Genomic DNA, 18903 nt, shown 5'->3' on the forward strand with positions numbered 1-18903 from the left:
AATTAGACAAAAAGATTAGCAGCTGAGTTAAACTCGAAACTTTTCACTGTTTACTCCCTTAGAAATATGCTTTCAAATTTAAAGTCAACTGGAAAATCCATAGAAAAGAATCAACAGGCTGGAAATGTATGGGCGGATGTTCATTGGCTATTTACCAAGTTGCAACGGGATCCTGCTGAAGGAGAGTTGAGAAACCATTAGTTAACAACTATTGGTTATTAAAAAAACCTTAATGCTCTATTAAATATTAATAATCACTTTTAACAAATAAAAAAATTAGTTAATTCATGGAGGATGTTTTACAAAAGAAGGGTTGGAAAGAGAAGAAAACATGCATTCACAGAGACAATAGAATTAATAATCCATTTTATTGGATTCTACTGCGAAACCAGGAACTAGAATCTGGGAATGGTTTTGGATGCGCCTCTTGTGTGGTAAAGCCTAAAGGAAACGACGTGAATTTATTATTAAAATACCTTGACTATCTTCTTAGTATAAATACCTTTTTCGCAGAACCCTTTTTCCCACTAAGAGCTTACTCAAAACTGAAACCCAAAGATTTGTTCTTTTCTTGTTTTTGGATTGTGAAATATAGAAATTCATGAAGTAAAATATGGCAAGCACAAGCACTGTGGGTCAGGTGATCCGTTGCAAAGGTGCATATTTATATAAAAGAAACGTGAAGTTCTGATTTTCTGATCTATCCTCGTTGTTTTTTCTGTAATGGGTTCAGTTTTTTTTTTTTTCACTTTATTATGATCGGTTGTCTTTTCTAAAAGATTGGAAGGCAATGCTGGTTTTATAATGGGTTCTTCTTCATTTTGCAGCTGTTGTAGCTTGAGAGGCAGGGAAACCACTGGTAATTGAAGAAGTGGAGGTGGTACCTCCACAGGCAAATGAAGTTGGTGTAAATTTACATTAGAAATGCTTTTGAGTATATTTAATGTAATGTTATAATGTTTTGTTATAACTGTGTTTTGTTTCATTACCCGTCCAAGCGAAAACCTTTCCTTGTCGTTCAGAGTTTCGAACGACATGGAAAACTTACCGTCCTACGGAAGAAAAATGTTCTATTCTCGTCTGTTGTCCTGTGGGTTTATTGGGCCAGCCCATATAGGAAGATTAAACACATAATTGATTCCAGAATTTCAACGTTTAAAAATTTTAGGGCTAATGTTTAAAAATTTTCTGAACCTTTTCAAAAAAAAAAAAATTACAATTATACTTAAATCTTCTAAAATATAATATTTTAAGGCTCTGTTTAATATAAATAAACTTGAAATATGCAATTCATTTACAAATGAATTTCAGATATAATTCATTTGTTTTTTTATGCTTGAAATAATTTTAAAAATTAAAAATTCATCTGCTTTTATTTTTAATATACCCTTGAGATAATAATTTTAAAAACTCCATCTTTTTTATTCCAATGTGGTTTATTTATATTCAAACCTATAAAATTAAATTCATAAAATTGAATTTTTTTTTTTCACATCGAACACACAGATTTTTTTATTTTTAACAGGAGAAGTTCAAAACTGAATTCATTTTCCGTTGCATTGTGCATGATTACTGTACATTAAACGGCAGCTAAGCTATAGCAGACAAAAGAAAATTCTGTGTGCAAATAATTGGACGAATTAGAGAAGCTGATTTCTTATAATGCAAAAATTAAAGGTTTACATTATTTCTATTTTTTTATATAAAAATAATAAAATTAAAAGAAAATGTCATCTCAGAAATAAAAATTAAGAAGAAAAAAAAAAAGGAAAAGAAGAGGTGAGGTACGAATAAAAGAGAATCACAGATTGTATTGCCGTTTGTGACAGTTCCAAAACAAGAGCTTAATTTCAAGAACATGTTTCTCACGGACAAATACGTCACAGTTAAAGCACGTGGAAAAATCACTAGCCGCCAGTGAGTGTCCCAAATCCTTATTTCAGGATATTTTCGACTTTTTAACTTTTGTATCATCCAGAAAGATACAATTACACCCAACTCGACCCCACGGCGATAAGATTTATATACTAAACCAAAAAAAAACTTATATTTATTGGAAAAAAAGAAAATAAAACAGTGATAATATTTCAAAATTGGAACAACTCGCACATAAATTTTTTCTAAAAATAAAATATAATTAGATTTTTAAATTATATTTAAATTAATAGCTAAATTTCATATATATTCAGAAAATCAGTGTATTTTTTTTTATTATTTTTTGTTTATGACCAATAGTGATTGTAACGAACAATCAAACCCACCCAACCTCCTAATGTTTTAAATAATTAATGTCATGCCACCATTCATTAAATAAAATAGTAAACTATATATCTCAATTGACAAGAGGGTCATATGTCCATTTTATAATTAATTAACCACCAACAAAGAAAATTAATGTGCAATCAATATGATATATACCTCTAGCTAGAAAAATAAAAGTGATAAAAAAAAATTTTTTTATAAATGATTATTGTTAGAAAAATATGTTATAAATGATATTTTTTTTTATTTATTGTATAAAAATATTACATTTTCTCATTAAACTAAAATGTTTCTCGTTTTATTAATTTAAATTATTTGCCTAAATTACTAAGATGATGTAGGCATAAGAATTCTTTGTACGCCATTAGTAATATAAACAATTAATTAGTTGGCTCTAACTCATTATTTATTCTTTTATTTGTAGTGATGCAATTGGTCTATGTGAGCCTTAAAATAAAGGATATTGGAAAATATATAAAAGATTTCAAAGATTTATTCTTTTGTCTTATAATCATTTTATTTATAATTACTTAAAAATAATAAATAACTACTAAATACTATTATAAAAAATTTAATTAATATATTTTATTTATATAAATATTAAAAGAAAATAATATATTTACTTTTAAAAAATAAAAAATATATATTATAATACACAATAATTTATAAAAGTAATTATAGCTTTAACATTCATTTTACATTTTAACACTAATCACTGTTAAAATTTTCCTAAACAATCACACTTATCAATTAACGGCTATCAACCATCTGACCTCTAGCTATAAACAACCACTATTAACTATTGGTTAACACAATAATTAATCCATAACACACTGGAAAAGGTCAAGTTGTTCATAAAATAAGTATTCTTTTAATTAAGGTAACAACTAACAATTAATTAAGTAATTAACAAATAACCTAAATATAATTAATAATTAAGATGGAAATCCAAAAATTCTCACATGAAAGCAGCCTAATCAAATACCTAACGCAGCTCGTGCTAAATTATATATACATAAAAATAATGTATATAGTTTGGTGGCATTAGTTGGGTTTTGAATATTTATCAATAATTAATTAGCTTAATTTTGCTGATTTAGACTTGTTTATGCCATGAGATATTAACACTACATTAATTAATAATACAATATAATTGAGAGAGAGAAGAGAATTCATACGTGGCAATAATTTAGTACCTAATCTTGTTTGATGACATGACAGATTAATTAATGTGATAAAAAGAAATTGGGTAGAAAGGAAGCAATTTTAATACATATATGGCACAGAAATAATTTTTTTACGATATTTTATAAAAAATTAATTCATATGTTAAAACTATTAAAAGAATTAATTTTTGCGAAGCAATAAGTAATATAAATGCATGGCATGCATCACAAAAAAACCAAAAAAAAAACTGTTGCGGGACCCAAGCCAGCTTTCAATGTGAAATTCATGGCTTAAAATAACAAATTGTTGTCCCACTATTAAATCCCCAACAGGGCTGCAAAATTACCAACTTGGGTTTTCCTCATTCTTTTTATTTTTCAAAAATTGATAGCAAATATTTATGCATATGAGAAATATTTTTGGAAAAATACCCTGAATTATTGGAGCAAGTATCTATAATAAGTCAATGGTGAAGCCAAGAAACAATAGACAGCACTAGATAAAGCCAGAATATATATATATATGTATTATTAAAAACCAACATGAGTAACGACATTATATACTCATTAATGTCAAAATGACCAAAACTGTTGCATTCCATATAGTATAATTTTAAACCCTTTTTTTGCTTTGACCCCATTTCTAAATATTCTTGTTTCTTTCTTTTTTATTTTTTAAAGTGCAATTTGACCCAATTCTTTAGACATTTGAAATAATTTTTTTAATTATACAAATACTTTTTAAAATATTGAAATTTTTTACTGTTATTTTTCCTTTATTATGATGCAACACTCAATCACTAAGTTACAAATTCCCTCTCCTCTTCTTAGTTTAGTCTGACCCCAGTTCTTTATATATGATGTTACTATGCCTTGAACTGAAGTACCCTAACAATTAAGATCTAGCTGTCCCTAGTTTCAAGCTCTGCCTCCCGTATTTTTCTTTGTCCAATCACTACCCGTACTCCTCCGGCACCATGGAAGCATCACTGATTTATTAGATATGGAGTGTGAGGCTCAACCAACCGCATCTTCTTCTTCTTCTTCTTCTTCAACCTCTTCTTTCCCTTCTGATCCGATGAATAACTCCAACAAAATGAATTCCCCAAAGAGCTCTAAGAGAGATCAAGAAGTAGTAAACAAAAGCAACAATGAAAGAAACAACAAGAAAGCGAAGGCAGAAAATGCAAAAATTTATCCAAATTATCGAGGAGTAAGAATGCGTCAATGGGGGAAATGGGTATCCGAAATCCGAGAACCAAGAAAGAAATCAAGAATTTGGTTAGGAACTTACCCAACAGCAGAAATGGCAGCTCGAGCTCACGATGTAGCAGCTTCAACAATAAAAGGCCATTCAGCTCATCTAAATTTCCCAGAGTTAGCTCACAAGCTTCCTCGTCCTGCAAGTTCTTCTCCTAAAGATATTCAAGCCGCAGCTGCTCTAGCAGCTGCCTTGAACTACCAGAACGATAATGAAGTAGCTGATCTAATCATATCAAGTCAATTAGGAGAACCTGAACCTCAATGGCCAGACATCACTGAGGCGTCTCATGACACCCAAGAATCAGAAGATGACACTTTTATCGACTTGCCGGATCTTTTACAGGACATAAGCCATCAATTTAACGAATTCTGTTATTTATCTTCTTGGCAACAGCAATTGGGTGTGGCTGAGAATTTGGATACCGGATTATGGTATCATCAAGAGTCCTTCTTCTAATTTTTGGGAGTACAGTAGCTACTGTTCTTGAAATAGTTTAATATATAATTATTTAATTGCTATAATTAAGCTTTATTATTAATACATATATGGTTGCAATACTTAACTAATTAATTGGTAATTATTTCAGTCGCTCAAGCACTCTCCGCAAGTATATATTTTTGCTCCTTTTTGTTTTCCTGCAATTTTGGGTGTTTATATATTAATTATGTGATTTCTTGTTCCCAATAAATACTGATAATAGATTTTCTTTTTGAAGCTTTGGACTCTTAATATTTTACCCACCACCTACAATTATCATAAAATTTTGAGTTAGCATCAGCACTTTACTCAATAATTTATTATTAATTTCTCGTTAATCGTTTTTTATTTTAATTAAAACAATGATAATAATATATATCCAATGTGGACAAAAAAAAAAGGCGGATATAATTGTATATATCATGTCTCACTTGTATTTTTGATTATATATATATATAATCATGTGGTTCATGTCCACTTGTAAAAGAAATATATGTAAACTATATTTTTTTTGATAATAAGAGAAGTTAATTGTTACACTATTAGTATAAATGTTGATTGAATTTAAATATAAATAATAGTTACTAAATATCGTGCTTACTTAATTTTGATAAATAAATAAAAAGTAACAAAATTATTATTTAAATAAATTCAAAAAATTTAAGTTTTATTTCTTTAGTTAAAAATCGAAATATTAAACCGGTTATTCAGATTTTACCAGCCGATTGACCAGTGTTAATAGACTAATTACGGTTTGAAATATATATATATAATCGATATTTGAGTAATTGTACTTATACCAACGGTTGGACTGACAGACCACTAGCACCCCAACATATAGTTGTAAGCTCCTTACAACACACGTACTTGGGCTTCACAACTGCATCACTAAATAAAGAACATATATATATATATATATATATATATATATATATATATATATATATATACTTCCAATTACCTTGGATCCAAATTGATAATGGTTGTTAAATCAAACTTTCAATTCAGGGTAGACGGATAAAATTAACATTACAGAAGATATAAAACGTCAACCACGTGTAATATGATGGTTGTTTTCACTTATATAAAAATGAGAGATTTCGAATATCATCACATTTATCATTGTTCTATCATGATTTCTTTCGATATCCAATGAATGGGAGATTCACTTGATTTGTTTTTAAGGTTACACCAATCAGATGCATTCATATTCAACACATAAAACAACAACAAAACCTATACATACATAATGTATACAATATAATCGGTTCTAAACTGAACACGTTGGATTGATCAACGGACTGAAATTCCTAAGTGTTTCTTTGTTTGATCTTAAGTTATCACTTATAGACAACTTATGTATCATATGCATGCAGAATTCGAAGAGTGACCCCCCTGTGATTGTGACATGAGGCATCCTATGTTGAATTTTTTTTTTTTTTTTAATCAAGAGGTGTAATCTCTTTCAAATGGTTTTTGTCTTCAAAATAAATGCATTTTCAGTTATCGAATTTACAGGTCGTTTATATCATTCCAACCAATATCTTGTTAGTTATGTTCAACACTAAATATGTATAATAATAAGCAAAATTAGTACTAATTTTTTAATATTAATTATGTTCGGCAACAGCTTTTTGCTTAACTTTTAACATTTGATTAGTTTAAACATTAAACACTATTTTTTATAGCTTTTGGTAATATAGCGTTTGAATTAGTTTTTAGAAGTTAAGTAGGATTTTATAAAAAGTTAACTCATGTAACGTTTAGCCTTTATCATTTTATGAAAAGCTACTCAAACATCTACCAATTAAACGCTACTAAGGGTCTATTCGGTAAGATTAAATGTTTTGGTAGCTATTAGTTATTTTAATAGCGTTTAATTGTTAGTTTTTTGAATAATTTTTCATGAAACGCTAAAAACTAAACGTTACATGGGTTAACTTTTTATAAAATGCTACCTTAACCTCTAAAAACTAATTCAAACGCTATATTACCGAACACAATAAAAACTAACATCTAGCGTTTTGACGAACACAGCTCAAAACAGCTAATAGCTATTAAAATAGCTAATTTTACGGAATAGACTATACGACAAACTAAACATAGTAAATCTTTTTATGTTTATGTAATCAAAGCAGACAATGTTAGGAGACATAATGGGTCGCATATAAAGGTAAGTAAAGGGCAACATAAATGGAATAGCTGGAGAAGAAAATGGCAAGTGAAAGTGTCCTTGTCTTCTTTTTTATGTTGAATATTAATTGTTTATTAATAAAATGATTAAGACACTTGTATGCTTTTTATGCACACATCTTTTTTTTTCCCTTTACAAAGAGAAGTGAGATTTTTTTTTTTTTTTTATAAAGGATATTAACAACTCATCAGGAAATCAATGCATTTGGGCTTAAATCACTTCATCATGAGTAAGAATAAACTAATATTATTATATAAGACAAGTTTGGTCAATTCTCTATTATCATTATATGTCCATAAGTATATAATTCTCATCCTCTATCAATAACTAGTTGTCAATTTGATATAAAGGAAAAGAATTCAAAATTGACATCTTCCATTTCTATTTTTGATTTTGAATTTATTAAAAAAAAAAAGAACTTATTACTTTCTATTTATACTATTATAGGTGAGATATATCTAATTATTAATTAAAACAACTAGCTTAGCAACTTTAGTTTTCTTACTACTAATCCATAGTTTTGTCTATTTAAGATTAAAACTTGAAAGAGAAAGAACTCGACATTAATTAAGGATTAGTTGGGAAAAACTGGAATCATTAGGGTTGACCTTATATCACTAGATTAGATGCATGGCATGTGGGGTGATTGTATCATCAATATTAAAAATATATGTAGAATATTTATTAATTAACTAATTAAGGAGATATTTAGTTCAAAATAATATGCTAGTACACTTTCAAGAAATTTATTTTCCAAAAAATATTGATAGATTTATAAAAAAATCCATCCATGGCGCCTATGTAGAAATCTGTAAGACATGGACGAAAAAGAGAGAGAAAATAGGGGCTTTAAACCTGCAACCACTCCGATACTTAAATCAGTAGGAGAACAATAAATAGTTGTTATTGAATGAAATATTATGTTGCTTATTGTATAGATATTGAGTAGATATTGCGTAGCGTAACTGAGTAGGGAGTTTAATCCCCTTTATATAAAGGTAGAAAGACCTCAATTAGAATTGTAGCTGAAATTCTTATTGGATACTTATTCGTGAAGGAAAAATAATAAGATTTCATAATCCTATTATGATTCTATCTGAATAATAATAATTGATCATAAAATATAATTATATCTTATATACAAATTACAGTTAAATCCCTAATAAATATTTATATTATATCATATATAACTTGATTAATTTCTTTATTTTAATTTATACATAATCATTTATTTTTCTAATATCCATTGATAAATTAATAACAAGATGTGCTTATTCATTAAAAAAGAAAAATCTAAATGATTATTCATTAAAATAAAAGCGTAATCATGTAATTGATCAGAATAAAAAACGCAACAATATAATAGATTTTCCTCAAACATTTCCAGGGTAAATTTTATGTACATATATGGCATGCAAAAATTTAATTATTATTTATATTTTTCAAAACTTCAATATTTATATATATATAAACAATTAATGAAGAGAATGGCCTATGTGAATAAGATTATAATGGAATGTTCATTGCAAGTTAGTAGAAGACATTCTTGGCGGGGTAAGATTTCAAAAGCAACAAAAAAAAATTTGTAGAGGAACATTATAGATTATATATATTGTATTTAATTTATGAAATTGAATCTATTAAAAAAAAAAAATCTATGTTAATAATCTCACATTGATTATATATCAAATCCACGAAAAGTACTAATCTTTTAATATTGGTTAGCCAAACTCGATTAAGCTCATATTATGCATTTTCACATTATAACCTCTTATCAAATTTATCGATAAAAAACAAAAATGTAAAAAAGAGAATATAAAATGTCCCACACCAAGAAGGACAAGGCTTGGAGGACAAGTTATATGATATGACATGAGAGTATGGTAGAATGAAGCATGCTCTTAAAGCCTAAACAAAGATGTCTCTTTTTTAAACAATGGTCCAAACACAAAGATAGTAAGTACTATACATCCACACCATACTTAGAAATCCTGATGATTGTTTAGTGTTTTCAAAGGAAAATAATACGCATGCTCATTGCCGACATCAAATTCATACAATTGGCTAAATACATATTAACGCTTCAATTTTAATTATTTTACGTTTTATTTTCATTTATTAAATATTTTAATTTATAAAATTAGATCAATTAAATATTTATTATATAATTGAAAAGTATAAAAATTATTGTTTTAAAAGTTATATTAACCATTTGTCAAATTAAAATTTTCTTTTTGAGAGTAAAATGAAAATATTTTTATATGTAAAGGAAGGTTAATAATAAAAAATAAAGGATATATATAAATTTCTTTTCTTTTGTTTTTGTTAATAGATCTGCCACTGCCTCTAAATATATATATATATAAAAAAAAAGAAGACAAAAAATAAAAGAAATAAAAGATATTTGTATCCCATAATTTTCCTTATTAATTTATTTAGAAATACTAAGGATAATATGGTATATACAGATGTATAGTAGTTGCCACATCTCTTTCTTGGCAAAGTATAATTTCACATCAAAAATTTATTAATTGTTTATTTATTCTAAAAATAGGAATTGGAGATTGTCCATAGCACTACTAAAATACTAGAATTGGACCATCAAGATAAATTGTTGGACCACTAAAGCACATGATAAATTAAGTATTTGGTTAAGATGTATGCTGCTCTCTCTTTGTGGGTCACCATTTTACTGATATTTATGTATTTACAGATATATATTATTTAATTTTCTTTTTTTATTTGAAAGTAGAAAATTTTTAAAAGGGAAAAATATGAGTATTTAACACGTATAAATTATGTTATAAGAGGATTATGAAATAAATAAAAGGGACGACTCGGTATATAAGAAATATTTTACATATGTGAATTCTAAAAATTACTGATATAAGCAGTCTTCTCCCCATATTTTTATAGAAAGATTGTTTCCAAATTGTTCGATTCAAAATTTCAACAAAACGGTTAGCTAGATAAATACAAAAGTAATCTAGCTCAAGAAATTGATCCCTTTTGACTCTAACAGTAACAGATACCTCAATAAGCAGTTGGATTCAAAATAGCAACCTTTTGATTCAAGTATTAAAGCATTTGCATGAACTATAAATCATGTCCTTTTGGGCTACGGAGTTGTCTTAGTTTAAAATTCGAGACCTTCTATTCCTCCACGTCATTAAAAAATGTAAGAAAACCTATCTGCTAACATCTGATTAGCAAAAAAAACATAGAAGCATATTTTAAAAGCTTGGATTTTGCAAAGAAGACATGGATTGTGTAAGTGAAAGAGATGAACAGGATTCAGGAACTACATTGTTTCCAACTTCAAATACTAGGAAGGAGATATATATTTAAAATTTATTTCATATAAACTATTAGAGGAACCAGTACTTTTTTCTGCAAGTGCAATTACAATTTTTTTCAGGAGACCTGTTGTTATAAACAAAATAATCCTATAAGTTGGGCTATCGTTAGAGTAAATGGGCTCATTGAAATTCTGGTTCCATCTTTGGACCATGGACTTTGGCCCAATTAGTGCAAATTAAAACAAACAATAAGGGTATTTTTTTCACTGAAGGAAATTCAGAAAAAAAAAAAAAAAAGCTTGAACCTGGTCCAAAAAATATATTTTTTTTAAAGGAAAATCTCAATTTTTTTAGTATATAATTGAGAAATGAGAAACATTTTATGACAACATTTGAACCCATAATCTTCATTCTAATTGCTTAAAGCTTAATTGAGAATATATATATATATATATAATATTGTTTGACTATATTTTTTAATTTCTTAAACTCTGAAAATTAATTACATAATCATATAATAATATTTGGATTATGGAACTTTATTATGTCATTTATTTCTAGGTATAATCGGACATAGCAAAAGCCAAATATCTTCTTCTCCTCCTCTAGAGACTTCCCGCCCACTGTTATCGGAAACCTTGCCGTATCAAATTAGTAATTTTTTTTTATTAATCATTTAAAAGGCGTTTAAAACTAGGCCCCACCGTCACCATCGCATAGGCTCCAAATGTATCGCCACGTAATCCCCTATTCTCTTCCTTAAAAACCCGCCATTTGCCCCTCTCATTCAAAACTTTTAAAACTAAACCCCTCCTTCTCTTTCCCCATTTTCTATATGCAACAAAACCCTAGAACTATACAATCTTCAAATCCTCTCCCCTGCTATCATCTTACCATGCATCCTCACCCCTACACCGTCGATTCTCTCTCTAAATCACAAGACCTCGCCTCCGCAATCCTCTCTTCCTCTACTCCTGCCCAGATCTCCTCTGTCTGCGCCTCCATCGAGTCTTTTTTACACTCTCACACTCCTGATCAGTCTCGCCACTTCTTCTCCCTCACCTTTCCGACTCTAATTTGCAAGCTCTACGGCTTCGGTGATGCCTCATCTCCCCCAAATGGACCGCACTTCGCTTCATCCAATGTTGGCTGGATCGATATTATTCTCCAATCGGATGACGCCGATCTTGCTTCTAAAGTCTTCAACCTCCTCTCACCAAATGGTATGGTTTTTCAGTCAATTTTCGCCGTTGATCGTCAGTCCCTTGTCAAATACGTGTTTCCAATCGAGCGGTTGCCTGAGTGGGCCCGGTTCATGCTATCAAGCGAGAGAGATTGTCAGGTCTTGAACAATCTTTGCCCTCTCTTTAGAGATAAAGTCAAGGAGGATTCAATTAAAGGGTCTTTGTATTATCAAGTACAATTAAACGTTTTTGAGTATTTCATGTTTTGGTTTGCTTATTATCCTATCTGCAAAGGGAATGGCGAAAATTTAAACAATACACCTGTGAGAAGAACTAGAAAGTTAAAATTGGAGAATTGGGCCTCGTCCTTTCCTGGGTTTTCGCATTCTAAGCGAGGAAATGAACAGAAATTGGAGTCCAATCTCTATGTGCGGCTTTTGTATGCATATCTTCGAGCCTTTGTGCCTGTACGTGATTTGGATTCACATCAGCCGTACCGTAGCTCGCTTTTGCATTATAGGCATGGAAATGATGGGTCAATTTTGCTGAGAGCGGAGTTTTTTGTTGATACATTGGTGCATTATTGGTTGGTTGATAATGATTTCTCGCCTTTGCCTGTTAGTGTTTGCAAGTCATTTGGATTATCCTTTCCGCTCAGGTCAGTATTAGGTGAGACTCCACCAACACCTAATTTAGGTGAAGTGGTCAAGTTGTTAGTTAAGTACTTGAACTTGAGTGCAAATGTGGTCAAAGTGGGTTCTGATGGTGTGGACAGCCTGAAATGGAGTAGAGTTTCTTTGGGTTCATTTGATGCGAAATCAAGTGAATTTGCTGTATCTGTAAATGATTCTATGTGTGCAGGCGGCTCGTGGAATTCATGGATTCAAAGACCAGTTTATAGATTTGTTTTGAGGACATTTCTATTTTGTCCAGTTGGAACTTCAATAAAGAATGCTTCGCAGGTATTCTCAGTTTGGGTTAGTTATATGGAGCCTTGGAAGATTGGATTAGATGATTTTGTGGAGTTGGATGTCATTGTAGATGGATTGGGGAAAGGTGAAAATGAGAGAAGTACAGAGGAGGGGTATTCATCTCTGTGGCAGGATTATGTGTTGTCTAATTACTTGTACTACAATTCCTTGATTATGCACTTCATTGGGTTCGCACACAAGTTTCTTCACACCGATCCAGAACAGATAGTTCAGATGGTATTGCAGGTTTGTGACTGAATTCTAATCCTATCCTTGTGTTTATGTCATTTATATTTGCTTTCTTTTTGGACAATACTATACAAATTGTGGTTAATAATGATTACTCTTCCATTGTATTTTGTTCCATTTTGTGAACCTAATCGATACTTTGAACTGTCAACTTCAAGCAATGAATGCATGCTTTTGATTCTGATTCAGTAAATAATAGTTTGCTCGTTGGCTTGAGGAAGCAATAATAATGCCCATGTCCTTGGGCAGTATTCTCTTCAATAATACTGTATGTTGAGTAAACTACACATGTTATGCGATCATCTCTTTGTGGATAAAGGATTAAAGGTAACTCAATTATAAGAAGGTCTGGTTTAGTTCCTTGAATGAATTGATGGATTGCAAAAGCTATTGTTTGAGAACATTGAATCCCTGTTGTGATTTTGTGAAATGTGGATGGGGATACTGCACATGCATTGGGATTTTGTCAGCTGCATACAAAATCTTGGGCAACTCATTAAGAAAAGGAAGAAATACAAGGTATTTGCTGATTTTTCATGATTTTTGTTGTCCTAGAGAATACTAGGATGTTCAAGCAAAACAATTTTCTGATCATACATTTACTGGCTGTGAAAAATCAACTCCAGCTACAGGAAACATAGTATCTGAAAATAGGCGTGTTCCAATTAATAAAAATTCTACTTTATATAGACTATCTGAAAATAAGAATTGTTTTAATGCCATTATCATAAATTTCTATTCTATGTTCAATACTTGGACTATAGTTAATTTTTTAAATGTAAATGTTTGAAATTTGCATGTTTTAAGCTTTATTACAAATTCATGTTGGCAATCATGAATTTGTAATAAATTTAGTTTAAATTTTTAATTTTATTCATTCTGTAATTCGTTTTTTACAGGTTATGAGAATACTGACATCATTCAAAGAGTTGACTGATCTGATAAAGAACATGGATGCTGTTTTTCATTCCAAACAAGCTGGATCAGGCAAATCAATGCTTAACAGCTTGTATAGATATGTTCCTTTGATTCGTGAACAGTTGCAGGTAGATCTCTCTCTCTCTCTCTCGCTCTCTCTCTCTCTCTGTATGTGTGTGTCTGCATGCCTGTTTGAGTGGGCACTTCAACTGCCACTGCTGCTGTTTCACTTTGTTTTTTTCATTTATTTATTGGTAAACAAATGAAGATCTGGTCAAGCTTTAGAAGCCATTGCTTGTCTATTTGGAATTCATTTATAAATAGAAGTTCTGTTGTTCTGAACCACATGATTAGCGTGATCTGTTTTGGATCTTCACGGTTTAATGGCTTCTAAAATCAATCTTGCTGGTGTGATTTTCTCACTTTCAAACTCAATTGATTTGTTTTTTAAATTTATCTATTTGTCTTTCTAGGATTGGGAGGATGGTTTATCTGAGAGTGATGCTGATGGATCTTTCTTGCATGAGAATTGGAACAAAGATTTAAGACTCTATAGTGATGGGGAGGATGGTGGACAACAGCTCCTTCAGGTTTATTCCTGTTATTCGTAATTTAATTTATGTTGGCTACATTGGTCACACCTTAATTTTGATATGATCTCATTCAATGTTAATGTTTTTGTTTTTGCAGTTGTTTATATTACGCGCTGAAGCTGAGTTACAAGCTAATTCTGGTGATAACATTGGACACAATCTTCAGCTTATAGATTCATTGAAGGCACATGTAAGCTGCTTATTTGGAGGTTATACTGTAAAACCAATTTCATTTACACCAGAAACAAAACAGGGTGAACAATTGCGAGACGAAATATTCAAGCCTAGAAGAGTTGGCAATCAGGCATTGACTGATGTCAAATACAAGGGTGACTGGATGAAACGCCCCATTTCTGATGATGAGGTAGGATGGCTTGCAAAATTGCTTGTTTATTTTTCAAGTTGGCTGAATGAAAATCTGGGCTTGAATCGGTCAGAGAGCAGTGATTTAAGCCGTGAATGGTCATATGTGGAGGTGTCAAGTGAAGTTGAAAGTGTGTGTGGACCTGCAGAGACTACAAAGATGGTGTTGTGTGGTATTGCTTGTTGGTTTCTGGAACTGGGTGCCACAGTAGTGAGATTAATGAGAAAGCATGGTCTGAGAGTGAACCTAAGGATGCTAGCGTCGAAGAAGATTGTGATGGTGTTGCTGTTGTCTATTATATTCAGTTTATTGAAGAAAGCTTTTGGACTGTTCCAGAGAGTGTAGATAAGAGTGAAGTACAGGAAAAAGATGAAAATTATAGATTGGATTTTTTGGTTAAAATAACAGAAAAATGGTAGAGAAGAAGAGAAGGAAAAGAATGTTTTTCTTGCAGGTTTTGCTGCTATCTTTCTTTTTGTTTTCATCTTATTGTATATAAGAATTAAAAGTTTTATAAGGTTTCCGGAAGTGCTTTATTTCTGTTCTTAAATTTGTAATTACTCTGGTTTTGTTGGGTCTAAAATTTCAATACTCGGGATAATGAAATTTAGAATACAGGAGTATAAGAGTCATTTAAGAGTTTGATATTTTATGTATTTATAAATATTTTGATTTGGTGAGTTGTACATTAAATTAAATTGATGAAAATTATTATAATCGAGAATTTCATTAATTTTGATAGAAATATATTAGTTGATGGAGATGTTCATTTAAATGAAGATAAAACAATAATAAATTTACTAGCAAGATCTTTTTCTAAAATGGAAAATGTAATTACAATTTGAAACAAACACAAAGGAAATGTGAGTTTATTTTAATTGGAGAATGTGTATATGTATTTATTGAAAATTTATTCAACACTGCAATTTAACTAATAGAATGTCATCACCTACATCATATATATATATTTTATTGTTATATAAATAAAAATATTAATTAAAATTTTTCTAATAATTTAATATTTTATTATTAAATAGTTGTAAATAACATGATCGTATAAAATATTAATTTTTAGAAAATTACTAGTTATTTTATAAAAATTCAATAAAATTCAAAGACAAAAGTTTGAAAATGCAGCCAATAGAATCAGCGTTTCAGCCTGACTGTTGAATGCAAATTAACTATTACTTGAAGGGAACATCTTCATCTTTTTGAAATATTTGTATATTTTATATAAAATATACAAATTAAAAAACCAAATTGAATTAACTTTGTTTAAAAAAAAGATTTAAATAAAAATTAAATCAAAACTTAAAAATTAAACTAAGCTCAGCCAATTTAATTATTTTAATTCTGCAATAATTCAACTTGATTTTTTTAAAATTCAATTTGCACTAATTTAATTCAATTCAATTGAAACTAAACTGGTTGAATGTTAATTAGAAACATGGATTTGTAAGTAGAAAGCAATGTGAGAGTCAACCAGTTAGGCAAAAGCTAGTAGAATATAAGAGTTCATGGCATGGGTCACGTGTGTACTATATTAATACGTTAAATTTGTACTGATGAAAGAGTTAGTGGTTTTTGAATTCTTTGCACACATATAATTATTTATGGAATATCTCTGTATTTTCTTTGGATTTTTGTTTATCAATTAGAAGTTCAACTCATAATTTCCACATTTCAAGAAATGATTTTAGTGTGGTTTATTAATTTAAATTTTATTTTTTTATGTTAGAGAGTATTAATAATCACGTTCCGGTTCATAGTTTTTTCTTTTATAAATATTTTTTATAATTCAAATATGTATTGGTACTTGAGTTATTCGTGAGAGATTGTTGGATATTTTTTATATTAATTAGAATTTCAATTCACTATTCTATAATTTTATAAAAATAATTTTAGTATCCTTCATTAATTTTATCATAGCTGGATTAAAATAGTTTCATCTAATTAAAAAAAAAAAAGAAAAAAAAAACAAAAACCTTTTAGCACGCAGAATTGGATTTTTGTGGCAATTGGGACACTGACACGCGTAATGCAAAATTAAAAACTATACATTGCCTCTTTACTTAACCGTAAGTCAAATGCATCTCTCAAAGTTGTTTTTAGTGAATTAGGTGTGTTTGCTTCACATTAATCAATTATATATTTATATATGCATCTTGTTTTTATTTATTCACAAAAATAAAAGAAATGTTTAAAAAATTTCTGTTCGTTGATTTTGAGGGGCACGTGCTACCATATATATTATACGATTATCCTGTAACATGATCTCATAATGGGATCTTGTTCTTGTCTCTTCAAATATTTTATTTTCGTTACCATGTGTAACATGTTTAAGTAGTAAAAGACTGTCTTGACCATTAACCTTTTTTCTTTTTCTTTTTCTTTTCTTTTTTTTTTCCGTTAAACGAAGAGTTAAGCTCTTGAAAGTTACATTACATGTATAACCTAGTTATGTCACCGGTCCATACCCAATGAGAGGATCAACGAGCATATGAATATTAAAAGAGAAATTCCTAATTAATTTAGAGAGAAAATCTGTACTAAATTTTATCTCTATATATATGAGTAATATCACAAATTCGATCATGTTGCAACAGACTATTAACATCAAGATGTGCTCTTATTTTACCTCTTAATAGATCTATTCGATGTAAATCTAAATTAGTCAGGTCAATAAATTTTTAATACCGAACGGTCAACATTCATATTTTTAGAATTTAATTATATAGTATGCTTTTATTTCATTATACTAAATCCTTCTCTTATTTAGATGTGGATATAAAAATTAATATATCTCAAAGATTTCTTTTATTTTATAAACTTATACTAAAGATAAAGAGAGGAATTAAGAGAAAATATTTAAAAATATAAGATATAATAAACATTGCATGAATGAAAACAGGGAGAAGTAAGACAACAAGGACTTCGATTTGGTCACTAACATACCGTCCACGTAGTTTCAATAGTAATTACCGATTTATAGATGACTATATTTTTTTTTTTGAAAATATAAAATTTTATTTTTACTTGCAATTTTAATATGTTTGAAAGGATATTTTAATATAAAATGATATAAAAATAGTCATAGATAATACAATAATAATAATAATAATAATAATAATAATTTTTATGATGGAATATCTATTACTTCATAAAATAAAAATTTAAATTTTTTTCATTTAATCGCTAATAATCAGAATAACTGTAGTTTGAATACTAATTTAGAATGTAATACAATTTTTTATTCTTATTCTCTTAAGTTGTCGTCTTACATATTGTTTTCTTTTAGTCAATTATGTATATATATAATAATCATTATGTCAGCTGTCAAAGACCAAACAAAAATTAATTATTGGGTGATGCATCATATACCAGTGGCTTGACTGGTGGAGTAGGAATTCTGCAATTGGTTCAGGAAGTTCCTTAAAAAGCATAAACTTCCATATTTGATGAATCAACATTATGTCGAGTCATGATCAGGACATGGGTTGGTCCAAAAATCAAATATTAAACAGTAGATTTTATTCTATTTTCTTGTTGCAATCAAGTAGGAAAAGAAAGCCCTGATCATAATGTATTTTAATTTTAATGAGTTATTAATAATTCTTCGAAACTTTCAAAATAAAAATAAATAGTTAGTATCTCAAAATTTTAATATTTATAATTATTTTAAAGTTTCTTCTCGTTATTTATTAAATTCAACTAATATTAATTATTTACATAAAGAAAATAAAATTTGAAGTATTGAAATAATGTAAGATTGAGAACAGACAAAATAATGTACTTAAAAGGATGAAAAAATTAAATTAAAAATGGAAGGAACTGCAGTAAGCAAAATAATATTACTTTCACAGCGAAAGTTGTGCGTGCAATAAAGTTTGATGTTCCTCCTCTCACATGGGCATTAAATCTGAAAAATAAGAAAAAATAATTAATTAATTAAAAAGTGTTAG

At 29.1% G+C, this 18903-nt stretch overlaps 2 protein-coding genes across 2 annotated transcripts; both read left to right on the forward strand.

Annotated features, from left to right (window-relative positions):
- The first annotated feature begins 4222 nt into the window (after positions 1 to 4222).
- LOC105632295 (ethylene-responsive transcription factor ERF039) lies at positions 4223 to 5406 on the forward strand. The gene has a single exon (XM_012214638.3). It carries the CDS (start codon positions 4432 to 4434, stop codon positions 5146 to 5148), a length of 717 nt encoding a protein of 238 aa, XP_012070028.1. The 5' UTR covers positions 4223 to 4431; the 3' UTR covers positions 5149 to 5406.
- A 6038-nt stretch (positions 5407 to 11444) lies between these two features.
- Positions 11445 to 15588, forward strand: LOC105632294 (sphingomyelin phosphodiesterase). The gene is made up of 4 exons (XM_012214637.4): positions 11445 to 13063; positions 13966 to 14112; positions 14458 to 14574; positions 14675 to 15588. The coding sequence occupies exons 1-4, from the start codon at positions 11498 to 11500 to the stop codon at positions 15284 to 15286; spliced, it is 2442 nt and encodes an 813-aa protein (XP_012070027.1). The 5' UTR covers positions 11445 to 11497; the 3' UTR covers positions 15287 to 15588.
- The last annotated feature ends 3315 nt before the right edge of the window (positions 15589 to 18903 follow it).

The sequence above is a fragment of the Jatropha curcas genome, chromosome 4 (genome assembly GCF_041381405.1).
Source record: "Jatropha curcas cultivar XTBG-Jc1 chromosome 4, XTBG_Jcur_1.0, whole genome shotgun sequence".
NCBI classification, from domain to species: Eukaryota; Viridiplantae; Streptophyta; class Magnoliopsida; order Malpighiales; family Euphorbiaceae; genus Jatropha; species Jatropha curcas.